Source organism: Adiantum capillus-veneris, chromosome 3 (genome assembly GCF_014529385.1).
Source record: "Adiantum capillus-veneris isolate H3 chromosome 3, ASM1452938v2, whole genome shotgun sequence".
Lineage (NCBI taxonomy): Eukaryota > Viridiplantae > Streptophyta > Polypodiopsida > Polypodiales > Pteridaceae > Adiantum > Adiantum capillus-veneris.
In genome coordinates, this window is record NC_140933.1 from 71,130,213 (window position 1) to 71,148,439 (window position 18,227).

Below are 18,227 nucleotides of genomic sequence, written 5' to 3' on the forward strand. Positions count from 1 at the left end.
TGAATAGAAGAGAAAAATTGTCAACACCCCAAACAAGGTAGTCATGCTAAAGTTTATTGGGTGTTTAAACAGGAAATCACCTACTTTGAGGCTCTCTTAGATTATTCATGTCCTTGCATGGATTAGCTGCTTGATAGATAGGCCATGCCTACTTGCTACACATATTGAGTCATTTAGTAATCACAAGCTGGGTCCAACCCTAAATACAGTGCTTGTATGGACACTCCTAGTACTAAAAAAAAAAAAGGAGATCCGCTCAAGTGGGACTCCTAGTTCTTCTAGATAGCCGTGCTGTCTAAAATGCTTTACTGCATCTATCACCATAGTACAAGGCTATACAAGTTTAAGATCATCAAAAACTCATATGGAAGGACACACTAAAAACATGTAGTGCTAAAGTAACACTCGGAAAACCATTAAGGGCAACATCTTGCTTGTCCATTAAAATCGATGGGTACTCCACTGGGTAGATATGTTTGATCGTGAGAACTATTACCCATGGATTAAAACCAGTTGGCTCTTAGCCATTCTAAAATAGATGACTCTTAGCCCGTGTGGCTCTTAGCCTTTGTGGCGCTTTAGCCCTTGTGCTAGTTTTAAATAAGTATTCAGTCTACTGTCCAATGAGTACAAAAGTTTTGTGATGTCATCACCAATTTCTTGCTAAGAGTCAGAGCATCTTGGCTCATGACCAAAACATGTATCAAATGACTACTGAGAAGGTTTGCATTATTCCTTTAAAGAAATAGGATATATATATATATATATATATATATATATATATATATATATATATATATATATATATATATAGAGAGAGAGAGAGAGAGAGAGAGAGAGAGAGAGAGAGAGCATGTTGGGCTGAGGTAGTTCCCTTAACCTACGGTGAAGTGTGCCCGCTGTGTATGCTTATGTGCATATTTTGCATGTCTTGTAGCTTATCCTATAAGCGTAGGACAATTCGCTTGTACAATGCTCTCACAGAAAGAGATAACAAAAACAAAAGTCACATCTTGACCCACCTACCTTCTATGTGGTTGTGACTGCATCAAGTTGAATTCATGATTGCAATTAATTAAATCATTTCAATTATGCAATATCTTATTGTGTATGTGATATAGTAGCTGGTGTTATAGCGGAAGCGTAAACAATGATGAAGTGAAATTCATTCTACATGACTGGCATGTTGTACATGCGCATGTGGTTTCCCTTGGCCATAATGAAGGCCTCTACAAAGTGAGCCGATAGCTTAAGTGCCGTGCACCCACTATACTATCATGGATACATCACAATTTAACCGTATCCTACGTAAAATGTGAACTTATATCCCTATCTTGGCAAATATCCAAAACAGTGTGCCAGCGTCCTTGATTCCAAGTCAGTGTCCTGACATGATTTGGAAGCCTTGCTTCGCATAAGTTTATCAAAGGCTAGAACCAATATGCTCATAGCCAACGCTTGATCCGATCGGCTAACAATAGAATATGCTACAATAATTGCGTATCAATAGATGCAAAGAAAAAAAACATCTTAATGAATTGACAGCCTTGTTGTAACTGGACACAATCATGCTTGTCTAAAATGATGTACAAACATACCATATATGCATAAATCATAGGTACGTGCAAGTTCCAAAATTGAATGATCAACCATACTGGCCAATCCATACTCTGAAACAAAAATCCCAAATCTACTATGGTAATGCACCAAAAATTAAGGTCATGTACGATGGCCAGCTCATGCGTGATCATTGCTATATTGTTCCTGTGCGGACAGTGCTTCTGCTGGTGTGTCCCTAAGCAATTGAAATAGTGTTTTTGACACTTTGCCCTTTGAAACTCAGAGGTTGACAGTTGCTTTTTGATCATGTTGGCCAAAACCTTTGGATCTTGTTGTTGATGCATGTTGGAGAGTAGGACCCCTTGGGTTGTTGATAGTGACGCATATAATGCCGCCAGCATAGAGTGTATTAACTCTGTTAATAATTCCACTTGAGTGGCCAATAATTGTACCCGTACGACTAACTTGCAAAAACGATCCTCAAAATTATGCAAGTCCTCAAAATTTTGCAAGTCTCAACGGGTGACATTTTCCTTGGCATCAGACAAGTTACTATCATCGTCATTCAGAATGTCTAACATGCTTTGTGGGGGAGAGGTAGAAAGTCTCCCCTTTTGCGTCCTTGTTGTTGTGCGGGTATCCTTTTTGAGACTACCCGGATGTGAGTCATCAAAAGGTAGAACATGTGTAGATTGTTCAAAATCAAACATATGCTGCATGTCAATGTCCAAATCGCATGGTAGCATGTGATATGCTAGCAAGAGAATAGAAGATACCTTATCTCCAAAGTGGTCGGATGAGAACAATTTGAAGCTATCATGCTTGGCTGTGCCAAGTAGAAATCGCCAACCGTTGGTGGTTATCTCCAAAATGATTGGATGAGAACAATTTGAAGCTATCATGCTTGGTCGTGCCATGTAGAAACCGCCAAAACTTGATGTCGATGTCAAAAACAAAGCCACAAAGATCACTTTGTTACTTTGGCGAATTGTTGTGAAAGCTTGTCAAAATCTCGTGAAGAACTCGATAAGTGGCCAAGATCAAAGACAAAAGCCGTGCTTTGAATCTTCAATTGAATGAAAGTATCCCTTCTGTTGACGTTTGTTTAGGTTGACGGGGAACTTATGGTTCCAAGGTACTTCAAGCTCCTAGCTGGAATTTTTTTTGCAGAAATTCGTCAAGCGTCGTGTTGGAATTAGGGTTGTAGGAAAACACACACAGCTTGGAGAAGGTGAAGGAAGCTCAAGGAACACAAGAGAGAGAGTATATTACTTAGTGTGCAATGGAAATATAGATAGCCCTAGAATTATGGGCGTATGTAGGAGCTCAATTCGATGGTCATCATCCCCTCATTTTGGAGGTAAGTCCATAGGGATATCATCGATGAAAACATCTTGGAATCCATTTAGAAAAGTAGACAAGTCTAACTCTTCTTGATTCCTACCATTTTCATTTGATAAACCATTAGGGTCATTAGTGGATTCTTTGACAAAAATCATGTACGCAAAAATCGAGCTTTTCATTGACTTATCAAAAGCTGGTGAATTTACAAGTGGTATAGTACCACCAGACTCATTAGCATCTATATGCATTTTCTTTCCCCTGAGGTGAAGTAGATTCTCCTTTCAGGGAACTTCATGTTGGCAGCCATGGGATCAAACCATGGTGCCCCTAGGATAGCATCCTCTTGTTGGAGAGGAGAGATGAAAAAGTCTTCTTTGTCGACATAGCTTTGGACATGAAGCCTCAACTTCCCAATCAAGGGAGTAACGAAGGCTTGCTGTTCCTTGAAAGCTGTGTCAGCCGCTGCTACAATATCTCCCATCTCAAAAGCTTGAATGCCCAACTTGGTGGCCAACTCCCTTGATATGAAGTTATGAGTAGAGCTAGGGTCAAACAAGATGAAGGCATCATGCTCCCTTACCTTTCCCCAAGAATATGAGAGAGATGATCCTTTGCAATGAGCATCCTCTTTTGGAGCTTCGATGGTGGAAGCCCTAAGAGTCTCATTGCGAGCATTTTTCTTGGGGTAAGAACGATAGCCATGTCCTTACTCCCCACACTTAAAACACTTATAGTCCTTGCGAAAAGCTTCAAGCTCTTCATGAGAGAGTTTTTTTTAAACCTTTGTAAAGTCCCTTCTCCTTGGACCTATTGTTGTTGTTGTAGGAAGTGCCTTGGGAAGAATTTTGGGCATTGGTTTCCCCTTTGCATCATTTTTGTCTTTGTTTTCCATGGGTTTGACATTCCGTCTAGCCCCTTGTTAAAAATTGATGCGGGAAGCAACCATGGTGTGGTGGATTACTTCGGTGATAGAACCAGGACATTGGGAGTTTACATACTCGGCCATTTCTTTAGGTAATCTTGCACAAAATTGTTGCTTTTGCTCAGCAAAGTCTATCTTTTGGAAGACAGTAGCCTTGAGATTTAAATCCCAAAACTTGTCCACATATTTGTGAATAGACTCATATGAGAGAAGCTTCAAACTGCACCATTCGGTAAGTACTTTGTCCTTTGCATCGCTTGCAAGGTATTGCTTCATGATAGAAATTCATAGAGTTTTCCATGTCTTTGGGACTTCACCGTTTCCACGAAGGCTAGCCCACCATTGTTGAGCCAATTTTTGGAAGTGCATCGCTACATGGCATAGCTTGGAGGACTCTGTGAAGCCCTCGTCTCCAAAGGCTGCATCAAACTATTGGATGAAGGCCAATACTTTGTCGGTGGCACCAAAGGTGCCATCATATGTGAGAAAAGAGATACTCTTCCCTCCCTCTTTGATCTTCTTGAGGTTTTTTGATCTTCACCATGCAGGGTATGATTTGCGATGTCCTCCCCTCTTGTATTCTCTAGGAGAATAGCCATAGCTTTCGTCGGGAGAGGAGGAAGGTGAAGAAGAAGGAGAAGAGGGTAACCTCTTTCTTGACCTTTTCTTCCTTTGTTTCCTCTCTTCCCTTTTAGAGTGACGAGGAGAAGGACTGTGATTTGACCGTTCCTCATGGGAGGAGTTGGCGATCATCTAAACCACCGTCTTCGTGGAGCCACATCTTCAAAGGAACTTAGGGATTCATTACTTTCTTGTTCTTTGGATTCCTCCTCTCGTATGGGAGAGTCTCTTCTTTTGGGGGTCTCATCAAGAGGCCTCCTAAGCTCTCTCTCCTCTTGGAGAGGAAGGGAAATCCCATAAGCATGAAGTTGTTGAGTAACATCGGCTTGCAAAGTAGGGTTGCCCATAGCTTGATGCAACCTAGTAACAAGATAATTGACAAACATGGGGGCATCATCATTAGCACCTTCATGTGCAAAATCAAAGTTATCAATGTTCATTCTACTCTCTTGGTTATTGTCAGCCATGCTAATTATACTTATGTGTTTACTTAGTGTATTCTTTGGAAACTCAAAACCTTAGTTGCTACTCCTCTTAGCCTTTGAAAATAAGTACTTAAGTATCTACACCCACAACTCAAATTGGTTAATTATAGAGAGTAGTGGGGTGGGTCTAACATAGAAGAATTGCAGAGGGATAGCTCCTTTCGGCCTTCTTATGGCTCAATAATGGTAAAGACGTAGGCAAGTCTAAAAAGATCCCATCATTAAGACCAAAGCTCCCAAGGTGTGCACCATATCCCGCATACTGGGCTCAACAAAACGGATAATAGATCCCAGTCCCACTTACCCTAGTATAATTAACAAAATTAACCATTAATAGGCTACATAAGGACCTATCTTCTTAAGCAAGAAAAGAGAAACCAAATGATTTGACACCAATGTAATGGAAATGGCCTATGAACTTTGAGAATAACGGAATTAAGAGAATTAGAGTGAGCATTTTTGTGAGGTTACTTTGAGAACATAGAGGGTGACCTTAATTAATGGTATCAACATGAACATAGTACTTAATTAACTTGGAATGAACAATACTTTTGCAAGAGAGAGAGTTAGAGATATAGTTGAGGACCAGATTTACTTGGAGCCGGTCCCCCCTCCAAAAGGCGTTTGTATTATAGATTCTCCCGATCAAGAGAGACTTGTTACAATACAATATTTGTGTTCCTTGTGACCTTGGTGATGCTATGAAGATGGAAAGCTTCATGTTTCACGAGATTAACATAAAATTTGCAAACATCATTAACTATCCAAAGCCTCAGTCCCAAGGCCTCAAACAACTTCGAAGGTGGAGAGAGCTAGCGGGGAATGAGGGTAAGGAAGAGGAAGAAGAATCCTCCATAGGAGAAAGAAATAGTTCCTCACTTATCATCACTCTTCTTGCTTAGCATATCATAATAGCATAGTAATGAAGATGAAGAAGATGGCAAGCTGAAGCATTGAAGCATGGCTCTTGGTTGGATTTGGATTCCATAGCCAAGAGTGTTGGTGTAGGCTCTCCACTTCTCAACAAGCTTGGACAAGGAGATGGAGCTCTTGCATTTTGCACTCCACACAATGAGAGACTGTGTATGTGTGTGGGGAGATTATATCCCCCTCTCATGCTTGGTCCACACCTCTCTCTCTCTCTCTCTCTTGTATTATTTTATTATTTCATTTGGACATATGTCCTCTTTTTCCTCTTTGAGAAAAAGAACTTAATTATTTATTTTTATGTATTTAAATTCTCATTGGATCCTTTTAAAACCTATCCAATAGTATTCAAACACATCATGAGGGCCACATGTGGAGGATCATTTGAACATGTGTCTTTTATGCTTATTAAGTCATTTGGTTGAATTAAATACTTCAAGGACTTAGTCAATCAAGCATGAAGACATTCATGCCTTTGAGAGTTATCTTTGAATTGAATACTTCAAGAACTTTAGTCATTTAAGCATGTGAGAAACACCTCAAGCTTTTAGGTAAGGTTCCCACTAACACTTAGCAAGCCAAAACAGGCACCTCATGCTTGGGTAGGATTCCCACCTCAAGGTCAGCCCTAGCTTGCCTAAGGTCAAAGGACTTTTGAACACTAACTTTTGGAGGTCTTTAATGAAGCTAACCCTATGGTTTTTAAGCTCCATAAGGTAGCATTTCTCTTTAACATACCATCTCTCATTTGGACCCCTTTCAACCTTAGCCACGTGTTGAGACAGATCCATAAGCACATGTCTATATTTTAACCCTTGTTCCCGTTTATTCTCCCACATTAAATGATCAGTTTAATATGAGAAAACCATTTGGACTGGTTAGATATTAGATTTTATGACAACCCTCCTCCATGCAAGGGTTTAGAGGGCCGCGTAGCCAACGGAGCCTCGGTGCCGTAGAGTTGTCTGTCAAGTTTGTCTTAGTCGCCCGCTGTGGAGGGCGTAGGTGGAGCGGCCGCGGTTGCTGTCCGTTTACTGTCTCCTCGTACTGTGCACATAACTCCGTGCCTATCTTCTTTTTGCTGCACTGCGAGGGCGCCTGCAAATCGTGGGGAAGGAGATGCGCATTGCATGCACATGCAATCCGCTTTTCCCCTTTCCCAAGAATAGGTCGAATACCAATGAAAGGAAAGGACGAGAGTAATGCGTGTGCTAGTCTCCACCCAACCGTGCTATCTTATAGCCTCCCCCTAGCGAACACACTGTCCGACCGTGCCGGTGGCCTTGCTCGTAGGACCCATGTCCTTACAGTTTATCCTTTCTAATACTCTATTTTTCCAGGTCTAATGAAAGAGATCATGACAAACTAAAAATAGAAGTTGACATGCCCGAGGATCTCATGACTGTCGAGGACGATAATCGTTTGCTTCAAATGAAGACACCGATAAAGCCCTACATTCTCAAGATGTTGCACTATGGCTATGATGTCGCGCTCAAGGACCTGTTAGATACAACGAACAATGACGCAAGTGAAATCTTGGCAAGCTTCAAGAAACAATGCAATGACAAGCCACCATTAATTACAGAGCAAAAGTTGACATGGCAACACAACAAGGTTTACAAAGCAAGATTCGGAAGTTCTGATCCGTACGCTTTCATCAACATCGACAACCAACCCATAGGTCGCACTACCTTTAAAAAAATTTCACCAAATATCTCACTCAAATATATAGTCTAATATTCTCAAGTTCTAGCATGCAATCTTGCACTAATCCTATTTCCTTTTTCCTGCTTTTGTTGTGCAGAACAGGACAACAAGAGTCAAGTTCTACTGCTTGAGCAGGACACTCAACCCAACAAAAAACAACGGATATCGGATACCATCTACTCCATCACTTGCCGCTGAAATGGACGAAAGGACATAGGTGTCACAAACAATTACAAAAGAAGAAATGCAGAGCACACTCGACAACCACCTTCAAAAATGCGATCCGATGTTCTTCGCTACGAGCCATTCGATAAAAACTTTAGTTTTGAAATACTTTCCGTCTGCAAGAATTTACATGTAGCACGTATACTAGAAAAAACATTCATCAGTAGACATAGTAATACAAGTTCCCTTGGATATAATGTTCTGCGAGCTCATCCCCCTCACTGCAAGAAATACATGTTGTTTAAATAAAAAAGAAAGATCTAAGTTCTCCTTGCCACTGTCGTACATGTCTCATTGAAAGCCGATGTTTTCTCTGCTAACACAACATCCTGTTTCACTCTTTCCTCAATTATTGTGCCCATAACCCATTTGCAAAATTCACATCAAGTAGATTGGTTCATTACTTGAATACTCATATCAATCCCTATTATTTTATTTTTAAAGCAACCTCCCATAATAAAAAAACATAATAACAAATTTTCTCTCTTTCCTCAATTATTGTGCCCATAATCCATTTGCAAAATTCCAATAAGATAGATTGGTTTCATTAATAAAATACTTATATCAATCTCTATTATTTCATCTTGTATCCTCCCATAATAAAAAATAATAATAACAGTTTTAAAATCATCCCTAAAATATCTATTGATTGAAGCACTAAACTCTACCTCCTCTTAAAAAAACGATAGCATTTTCCAAATGTATATATCCCTTTCATGCAGTGCCACCATTGCCAAATTAGTCATGCTTCTGTTTCTTTCATTGCGCGATGTTAAATGTCAATTTGCATATGTCCTGCTATATTCTATAGATGTTATATAGAGAGGCCCAGCAAGCAAGACTAGTTACATTGATTATCTAAGATCAATTTAACGAAAGGAGCAAGGCCAGCTATGCCATGTGCCCACATGTGATTGGCTAGCTTGCTAAATGAAAGTGGAGAGAGAGAGAGAGAGGAAGAGAGAGAGAGAGTGAAGAAAGCAGTGGCAATGGTTTTTTAAAAAAGAGACTGAAAAACAAGCGGCCAGGCGACGTGATTGCGTTGTTATACTCCTCGCCCAGAGAGAGAGAGAGAGAGAGAGAGAGAGAGAGAGAGAGAGAGAGAGAGAGAGAGAGAGAGAGAGAGAGAGAGACGCAGATAGAGAGCAAGCAGTTGACATGCAGAGGTGACATAGAGCTGATTGGCGCAGAGCAGAGGCAGAGGCAATTGACATGCAGAGGTGACATAGATTAGAGGTAATTCTTTTCATTTGTTTTTCTTTAATATCGTTTTGCTTTTCCATGTTGTTGCACATCATCATCACTCCAGGCCGGGGAGAGGGAGAGAGAGGGGACTACTGCTGCACAATGTAATCACTCCAGGTCGGGCCTGTTAATATAGAATCTGCAGGCTCAGCCATTGCGTGAATCGTCATGAGGGAAGCTCGAACAGAGAGAGGACTATTGTTGCACAATGTAATCACTCCACGCTGGGCCTATTAATATAGAATCTGCAGGCTCAGCCCTTGCGTGAATCGTCATGAGGCAAGCTCGCACAGAGATAGTCGACTACTGCTGCACAATATCATAATTACTCCCTGCTACACATCGTTTTGGTTGACTCCATGCCGGAGAGAAAAAATAAAAGACTGCTGCATTTTGGCAGGCCGGAGAACACTAGCTCACAGCATTTTGGCTCACTCCAGGCCAGAGAGAGAGAGAGAGAGAGAGAGAGAGAGAGAGAGAGAGAGAGAGAGAGAGAGAGAGAGAGAGAGAGAGAGAGAGAGAGAGAGAGAGAGAGAGAGAGAGAGAGAGAGAGAGAGAGAGAGAGAGAGAGAGAGAGTGGGACTGCAGTCTGAGACACAAGATGCTGATATACACACAAAAATCAAGGTAAAAAAATTCATGCTGCAGTCTGGGACTCAAGATGCTAATATAGACACATATACAAGCTAAAAAAATTCACGATGATATTGTTAATCTAAGGCTGCTGAAAAGGGATGCTGTGCCTCTCTCCAGATGCAACCACCTATGTTTAAATTCATCTAGCTCTATGCAAGATGCTGATGCGAAGCAAGGGTCTCTGTCCATATGCAATCACCTACGCATGTATCTTGAAGGAATGTGACTATACGCAAGATGTTGATATGGGCTTAAAAATTTACTCTGATATTATTAGTGAGGGACTGTTGTAAAACATTATTGTGCTTGGCAATGTCTTGATCGATATGTATGCCAAATGTGGTGCGCTTTGTAAATCAGAAAAAGTTCTTGAGAACCCTTTATCCAGAATGTCGTCTCTTGGAGTGCATTGATCGCGGGATATGAGAGAGAGAGAGAGAGAGAGAGAGAGAGAGAGAGAGAGAGAGAGAGAGAGAGAGAGAGAGAGAGAGAGAGAGCTATGATAAGAACTTAACTAATACAATCCTTGTCTAAGCCAATGTTTGGGTAAAAAAAAAAAAAAAGAGATCTAGGACCTCAATCACCTACGTGTGCATCTGGAAGGCATGCACATTGTGTACGCAAGATGCTCATATGGACACACAAATTCTCGATGATATTGTTACTCTGAGGCTACTAAAAAGAGATGTCGTTTCTCGGCACTGCCTTGGTCACTGTGTATGCCAAATGTTGTGCACTTGAGAAAGAACAAAAAAGTGCTTGAGGAGCTTTTTATCCGGAATGTTTTCTCTTGGAGTGCATTGATTGTGGGATGTGTGTAACAGGAGTAGGCCAAAAAGCTCAAGGCTATTTACAGTGGATGCAAAGCAAGGGCCTCTCTCTAGATGCAATCACATACGTATGCATCTTGACCTTCTGTACCAAGACACGAGGATTCATGCTGATATTCGCGATAGTGGGTAGCTTGAAACGAATGCATACTTGGAAAAATGTTGGTCAGTATGTATGTCAAGTGTTGTCAGTGCGCAACAAGTCTTTGACGAGCTTATCGTATGGGACATCGTCTTCTGGAACGCATTGATTGCAGGATATGCTCAACAGAGATGCAATTGCATGCATCTTGAAGGCATGTGGCTCTACCCAAGATGTTGATATGGGCTTAAATATTTGCTATGATATTGTTAGCCAAGGGCTGTTGCAAAAATTGTCGTGCTTGGCAATGCCTTGCTCCACACACACACATTTTCTCTCGCAACACCCCCAAGCAAGCATCAATAAAGGCTAGACAAGCAAAATTGGAGAGACTGAGTCTTTCTTTTGTGAGCTCACTTAAAGACTGTGCTAAGGAGAAGTTATGTACCAAGGCAGTAATATTCCTGCTGATATTTGTGATTGTGGGTTACTTGAAAAAATGCATACTTGGGGGAAAATGTTGGTCAATGTGTATGTCAAGTGTGGTGCACCTATCAAGTCTTTGACAAGGTCAGTGTGCGGGATGTCATCTTGTGGAATGCAGTGATCGCAGGATATGCCCAGACAAGGCTAGGAAATTGTGGGCTATTTTCAGCTGGTGCGTAGTAAGGGCCTATCTCTAGACGCAATCACCTACGCGTGTCATCTTAAAGGCATGCACATTGTGGCTCTACGCAAGATGCTGATATAGACACAAAAATTCACAATGATATTGTTAGTCTAAGGCTGTTGAGCGAGGGCCTCTGTCCATATGCAATCACCTGCACATGCATCTTGAAGGAATGTGACTCTACGCAAGATGTTGATATGAGCTTAAATATTTACTCTGATATTATTAGTGAGGGGTTGTTGCAAAAGATTGTTGTGCTTGGCAATGCCTTGGTCGATATGTATGCCAAATGTGGTGCGCTTTGTAAAGCACAAAAAAATCTTGAGGACCTTCTATCCAGAATGTCGTCTCTTGGAGTGCATTGATTGCGGGATATGCACAACAAACGTAGGGCCAGAGAGCTCCAGGCTGATTTCAGCGATGGATGAAAAGCGAGGACTTCTCTCCAGGTGCAATCATATACGCGTACATCTCGAAGGCATGTGGCTCTGCAAGATACTGAGACGGGCATAAAAATTCTTGCTGATATTGTTACTCATTGGCTGTTGAAAAGGGATATCGTGCTTGACAATGCCTTGGTTGACATGTTTGCTACATGTAGTGCCCTTAAGAGAGCACAAAAAGTGCTCGAGGAGCTTTCTGTTTGGAATGTGGTCTCTTGGAATGCACTAATTGAAGGATTTGCCACACAGGGGTAGGGCCAAAAAGCTCCAGTCTGTTTTCAGTAGATGCGAAGCAAGGGCCTGTCTCCAAATGCAATCACTTATGTATGCATCTTGAAAGCATGTGGCTCTATGCAAGATGCTGATGTGGACACAAAAATTCACAACTGTATTGTTAGTTAGAGGTAGCTAGTGAAAAAAGATGTTGTACCTCGCACTGCCTTGGTCGATATGTATGCCAAGCATTGATTGTGGGATACGCACAACAAGAGCAGGGCTAGAAATCTCTAGGCTGTTTTCAGCGGATGCAAAGTGAAGGCCTTTGTCCATATGAAATCACCTACGCATGCATCTTGAAGGCATGTGGCTCTATGTAGGATGCCGATATGGGCTTCAAAATTCACTCTATATCATTAGTCTCGGGTGTTGCAAAAAAATGTCATTCTTCACAATGCCTTGGTCGATTTGTAAGGCAATTTGGTGTACTTTAGGGAGCACACAAAGTGCTCGAGGATATTCTTGTTTGGAATGTCATCTCATGGAGTTCAATGATTACGGGATATGCGCAACGAAAGCATGTCGAAGGCATGTGGCTCTACGCAAGATGATGATATGTGTATAAAAATTCACATTGATATTGTTAGTTAGGGAATGTTGAAAAAAATATCGTTCATGGCATTGCCTTGGTTGATATGTATGCCAAATTTGGTGCACTTTAGAAAGCATAGAAAGTGCTTGAGGAGATTTCCGTTTCGAACATCCTCTCTCGGACTGTATGGATTGTGGGATATGCACAACAGGACCAGGTCAAAAATCTTTACGATGTTTTCAGCCGATGCAAATCAAGGGCCTCTCTCCTGATGCAATCAAGCACGCGTGCATCTTGAAAGCATGTGGCTCTATGCAATGTTGGTATGGACATAAAAAATCAGGTTGATATTGTTAGTAAGGAGTCGTTGAAAAAGATGTCGTGCTTGGCAATGCCTTGATTGACATGTTTGCTAAATGTGGTGCAGTTTAGAGAGCACCAAAACTGCTTGAAAAGCTTCCCATCTAGAGCTAGAATGCACCGATTGCAAGATTTGCCCCACAGGGACAGTTTTTGGCTGATGCGAAACGATGGCCTCTCTCTTGATTGCAGGATTTGTTCCACAAGGGAGACGCCAAAACCTCTAGGCTGTTTTCAGCAGATGTAAATTGAGGGCTCTTGGAGAAAGATATCGTGCTTGGGGCTCTTGGAGAAAAATGTCGTGCTTGGCCGTGTTTTGATCGATATGTATGCCAGATGGGGTGCCCCAAAGACTGTGAGTTTGTGTATGTATATGTGTGTGAGATTATGGACGGACAATCTAGCAGATTCAACCTACCCTAAGACAACGTACATGAAAAGTAATGCAGGTAATGGTAGGCATGATAGAAAAACTGAACGTGATAGTCAACATGTTGGCAGAAGTTGGGGAAGGGATGACGATGACACAACACATACTGGTGGGAAGGTGATGCAACAATGCAAAGGAGGTCTAACAACCGATCCATCCAACATTGTGCTTCAATGTAGACGACCAATAGCAAAGGTACACTTATATTTCGTGTTTTGATTTCCTCTTTGTGATCTCAAAAGTTCTTAGATTACATCCTGTATACAATAAAGCAATGATATTATATCATTTTTATTGAAAAGAGTTCAGATGAAGGTGGCAAAGACTTGTTATGCCCAACAAAGGGACATACGGAGAATACACCAACACATGGCAATGTGGAATGATACATGTCTTTATAAAACATCCGTAATGATTTCTCCTTGTATAACTATAATATTTTAACAATAAAAAATCCTTCCGACATCGGAAGAGAAGCATAAGTCCCCCTTCAACACCGGAGGGGATAAAAGTGGCGGAGAAGAGCACGTTCCCTACGGTATCTTTATAAATGTGAAGAAAGGTGCCAACTCCACACCTTACATACGTATGATTTTTTCTTCTTTTTACGGACACAAGCATCACGAAACGCATCTCGTTTCGTTTTTATTATGATATTGAAATATTTACATCCATAATATTTTCATGCAAAATCTCATTTGTGATGCGAAGTCATAGAGTTTCTGGTGAAAGCTTTGAGGAGAGATGCCATGGAATCATCATCACGAGCTATGCCATACGAGAAAATCCACACCACTATCCTTCTTATCATTTATCATTTACTATATACATAGTGAAGCAATCAAAGCAAACTAGTGGTATCTACTATCTATACTATCTATGATGCTCTTCATTCGCTCTCTTCACATTGCAGAAAGTATCTTAATGCAAGATGAACCTCGCGATTTCTCATGTATCAGAGCTGTAATAGAAGGTTGATACCATCCATGGCCAGCTCTACTCTGCTCTCCCCTTCAGCTACTTCAAAGCCATGTTTCCTGCATTGCGACTCTACATCACGTTACTCACCCCATCGCCGCTCCGCCATGGGTCTGCAAAGCAAATTCTCCGCTTCCAGAAGTAGCCTCGAGAAGCGTTTCAAAGTGGGGGTTTCTCTTTCTTCTTGCAGTCGCAGTCAAGCCACGCGCTGTGGTTTCTGCTGCAGAGATTGTGCCAGAAGGGCATCTTTCTGTTTTCGGGTCTGTGCGACTTCAGCTTCAGTGGTCTCTTCTCACTTCAGTTCAGGTGTAGGCTACCTCAGAACAATACCTGGGTACACGGGTTCCTCTGCCTCTGGAAGCAGGAGCAGTCGAACTAGGACTAGAGCATTGGCAACATCCGTAGCACCATCACCCAAGAAGAAGACAAAGGAGAAGAGTGCAGAAATCCCTGCCATTGACCAGCCATCGCTCACATGGGGTGTCATGCCTCCTTCAGCTGAAGGGAAGAAGAAAGTCATTGAGTTTCTAGAGAAGGAGGGGATTGATACCACGGAGCTCCACGATGTCGAGCTCCCAAACACTATTGAGGTGATGCAGGAAAGGCTTGATTTTCTTATGAAGCTTGGCCTTAGCCTGGAAGCTATAAACAGCTATCCCCTTATGGTTACCTGCAGTATCAAGAAGAACCTTATTCCTGTGTTGGATTACTTGGAGCGGCTTGGCCTGAGATCACGTGAGTTGCCGCAGTTTCTGGAAAAGTATCCGATGGTTTTGCACTCAAGTGTCGTCATTGATCTTATGCCTATTGTTGACTATCTACTGGGGTTGGACATTCAGAGAAAGGATATTATCAAGGTGCTGGCCAGGTATCCTGATGTATTGGGTTTCAGGTTGGAAGGAACGATGAGCACCTCAGTAGCCTACCTTGTGAGCCTTGGTGTGAGGACGCGTTGCATTGGTCGCATGCTAACAGATTATCCCGAGATCTTGGGCATGCGTGTGGCTAAAAGCATAAAGCCCAAAGTGGATTTCCTAATTAGCTATGGCATTCCAAAGGCGGTTGTGGCTAAGTTGCTGGAGGGGCGGCCCTATATGTTGGGATTTGATCTTAGTGAAACCATTGAACCTGTTGTGAATGATCTTTTGGAAGCTGGTGTCCGCAGGGAGGGTATTGCAGCCATAATCACACAGTATCCTGACATTTTAGGGCAAGGCATCAGGGAGAACCTGGATCGGAAAACCGAATGGTTAGTGGAGGATGTGAGAATTGACCCTAAGGATGTGCCTGTTATAATTGAAAAGCTGCCTCAGATTCTGTTCATAAAGGAAAAGCTTGCAATGGACAGGGTCAGGTTCTTCAAGAATGCTGGATGCTCTGCAGATGACATTGCCAAGATGGTCACTGGTTGCCCGCAAATACTGGCCTTGAGCATTGCTCAAGTTATGGAACCAAGCCTTAATTTTCTGTTGCATGATATGAAGCGGTCGGTGAAGGATGTTGTCAGCTTCCCTGCTTACTTTACGTACGATCTCAAGACAAGGATCATGCCTAGGTATAATATGATTGCTGAGAAGGGTGTGGATTGCAGTTTAGAGTGGTTTCTTAACTGCACTGATCAGAGGTTTAAAGATAGGTTATCAGCTGAGTACATGGATGAGGATGAACCAGGACCTGTTTTTCGCATGGGTGGCATTGTGCACACAGAATTAAAGCCTGTTGAGGAAGAAAACTTATCAGAGGAAGTCCTTGATTTAGAGACCAATCGTTGTGAGGAGAGAGAAAAACCGAGGTCATCCCCCTCTCGGAGAAGAGAAACAACAAAGATGCATCAGCAGCAGCAGAGGGATGATGAATTCGAGACAGCTTCAGACATGTCTAGTGAAGATGAGGAGGATGCAGATGATGATACAGATGATGGGAGAGATATTTTGCGGGCTAGGCTGTGGGATGATAAGCAGCAGAGGGATATCAAACTCGACACAGCTTCAGACATGTATAGTGAAGGTAGTGATGATACAGATGATGCAGTAGATGTTTTGCGGGCTAGGCTGCAGGAGGATGATGAGGACTTGGAGTCTTCATCTGAATTTGATATTAGTGAGGAGGAAGAAGAAAGTAACGATGATGATGATGAGTGGGGCGTGCTAGAAACTGAGGATGATGATGATGACAGTGATGAAGTATCAGAGGAGGAAGTGCAGACTAGGGCTACCAACAAGAGTAATAGATAGAACGAAAAAAGAAAAATTCTACTCGGCTACAAGGCAGGGCTATCAACAGATGGATAGATAGCATGCAAAAGTATCAAATGGCTTCAAAGAAAGGAGCGGCACGTTGCTGGCATCAAAAATTTCCTCCTAGCCTCATTTAGGTCATGGTAAGAAGCCTGCTGCTGTCTTAACAATTCTATACAAGGTTGTCCACCCTCATGGGGCTGAGGGTTTGTTTAAGCAAATAGAAGTGCTTCTCTCTTTCACAACGAGTTGAAGGGCTCAGGGAAAAGGCGTGTATTGATTGCAATTGGGTACAGCAAAATACTTTGAGCATGAATACAAGAGGTGATTTTGCGTTTTTGGAGAGGGATATGCAGTGATTTATTGATGTGAGATTTGTATCTTGCAATTGCAAGGCGATCTTTATTGAAGAAGAATGTTATATTACTGTGAATGACAGTTGATGATAGTAAATTTTATTCAAACAAACTTTGATGATAGGTTTTGCATTAAGCGTTTGCTTTTTGTATTGTTTTTTGCAAAGTGCTCTCATTTATGTTTATTCAGCATTCAATTTATGACGCCTATAGGGTATTCTTGCCTTTTTATACTGGCATGGTCACCATGAAATGCGCCAGGGATAGGCAAGACGATGGGAGCCTTGAAGCGTTTCATCGATCAAGTGAAACACATGCCGTTTCACCAAATAAGGTACCATAGGTTTAGGTTTTAGGGCCTTACAAAATCCAGACATGCATGGTTCGGCCCATGTTTCATTGTGCTCTGACATTAGACTGAAAACGTTTCATGGTGAAACACGTTCTGAAACTGAATGTCTCAGCCTTGAACCTTTTTGCGGTGATGCTGCAATCAAGAAAGAGCTTGCAGTAGAATATAATCAGTGTTTGGCCTGTCAGATGCAAGATTTTAGGTTGATGAACTGGCTAATGAGAAACATGACATGTGGAAATGAGATCTCAGGTTGTTATATTCTGATGTTTGTGTAAGCCCCCACATTGACTTGAGGTCTTCATATTCTGTCTATGTTTAGGCCATAACTGTGATGCATGCATGTTGTACTCTATTGCTGTGATTGATGCTGGACATAACTTGGCTTCAGGCGGCTTCTTGTTGCATTCTCCCTCTTGTTTAATAATAAGCATTCTTTGTCATGTGTGCATGTGGGGCTGATATACGGGCGGATTTATAAAGGTTAATGTGTAATAGCTGCAGAAGATCAAGTCACCAGTAATAGCATCTACAAGGATTCTGGTATTGTGCTTCAAAAGCTCATCAAGCCTCAGCCTTCCTATGAAGTTGAGCTGTAGTCAAAGCATTTGGGAACCATGAAGTCTCAAATTTAGCAATGAGGATGGGGTCTCTTGTCACGAGCTAACATTTGAAGACATTTTTCTGAGGAGGAAGTGTCATTCTATGTGGGTTGAGCTAGCTTTGGCTTGTCTGGACTTTGCATTAGCCCACCAACCCTCCAACCTACTAGTCCTGGAGGGATTCTTCCAAAACAGCTCTTCCCTTCTAACAACTTTACGCAAATACTATGGCCTTAACTTTGTAACACTAGTTTTTGTATCAAAACATGACATTTGGTTTCCTTGTTTAGAAGAATCTCAAACTTTTTGAGCTTACCATGATAATGTGTGACCGTCGTAGTATAATGGAGTGCTATACACACGAGATCGACATTCAAATGGTCAAATCCAAAAGCTTTTCATCTGGC

The 18,227-nt window shown here is 41.8% G+C and overlaps 1 protein-coding gene across 1 annotated transcript; it reads left to right on the forward strand.

Annotated features, from left to right (window-relative positions):
- The first annotated feature begins 14,180 nt into the window (after nt 1-14,180).
- Nucleotides 14,181-16,994, forward strand: LOC147461079 (transcription termination factor MTERF4, chloroplastic-like). Its single transcript, XM_086508706.1, has one exon. The coding sequence runs from the start codon at nt 14,246-14,248 to the stop codon at nt 16,505-16,507; it is 2,262 nt and encodes a 753-aa protein (XP_086364832.1). The 5' UTR covers nt 14,181-14,245; the 3' UTR covers nt 16,508-16,994.
- The last annotated feature ends 1,233 nt before the right edge of the window (nt 16,995-18,227 follow it).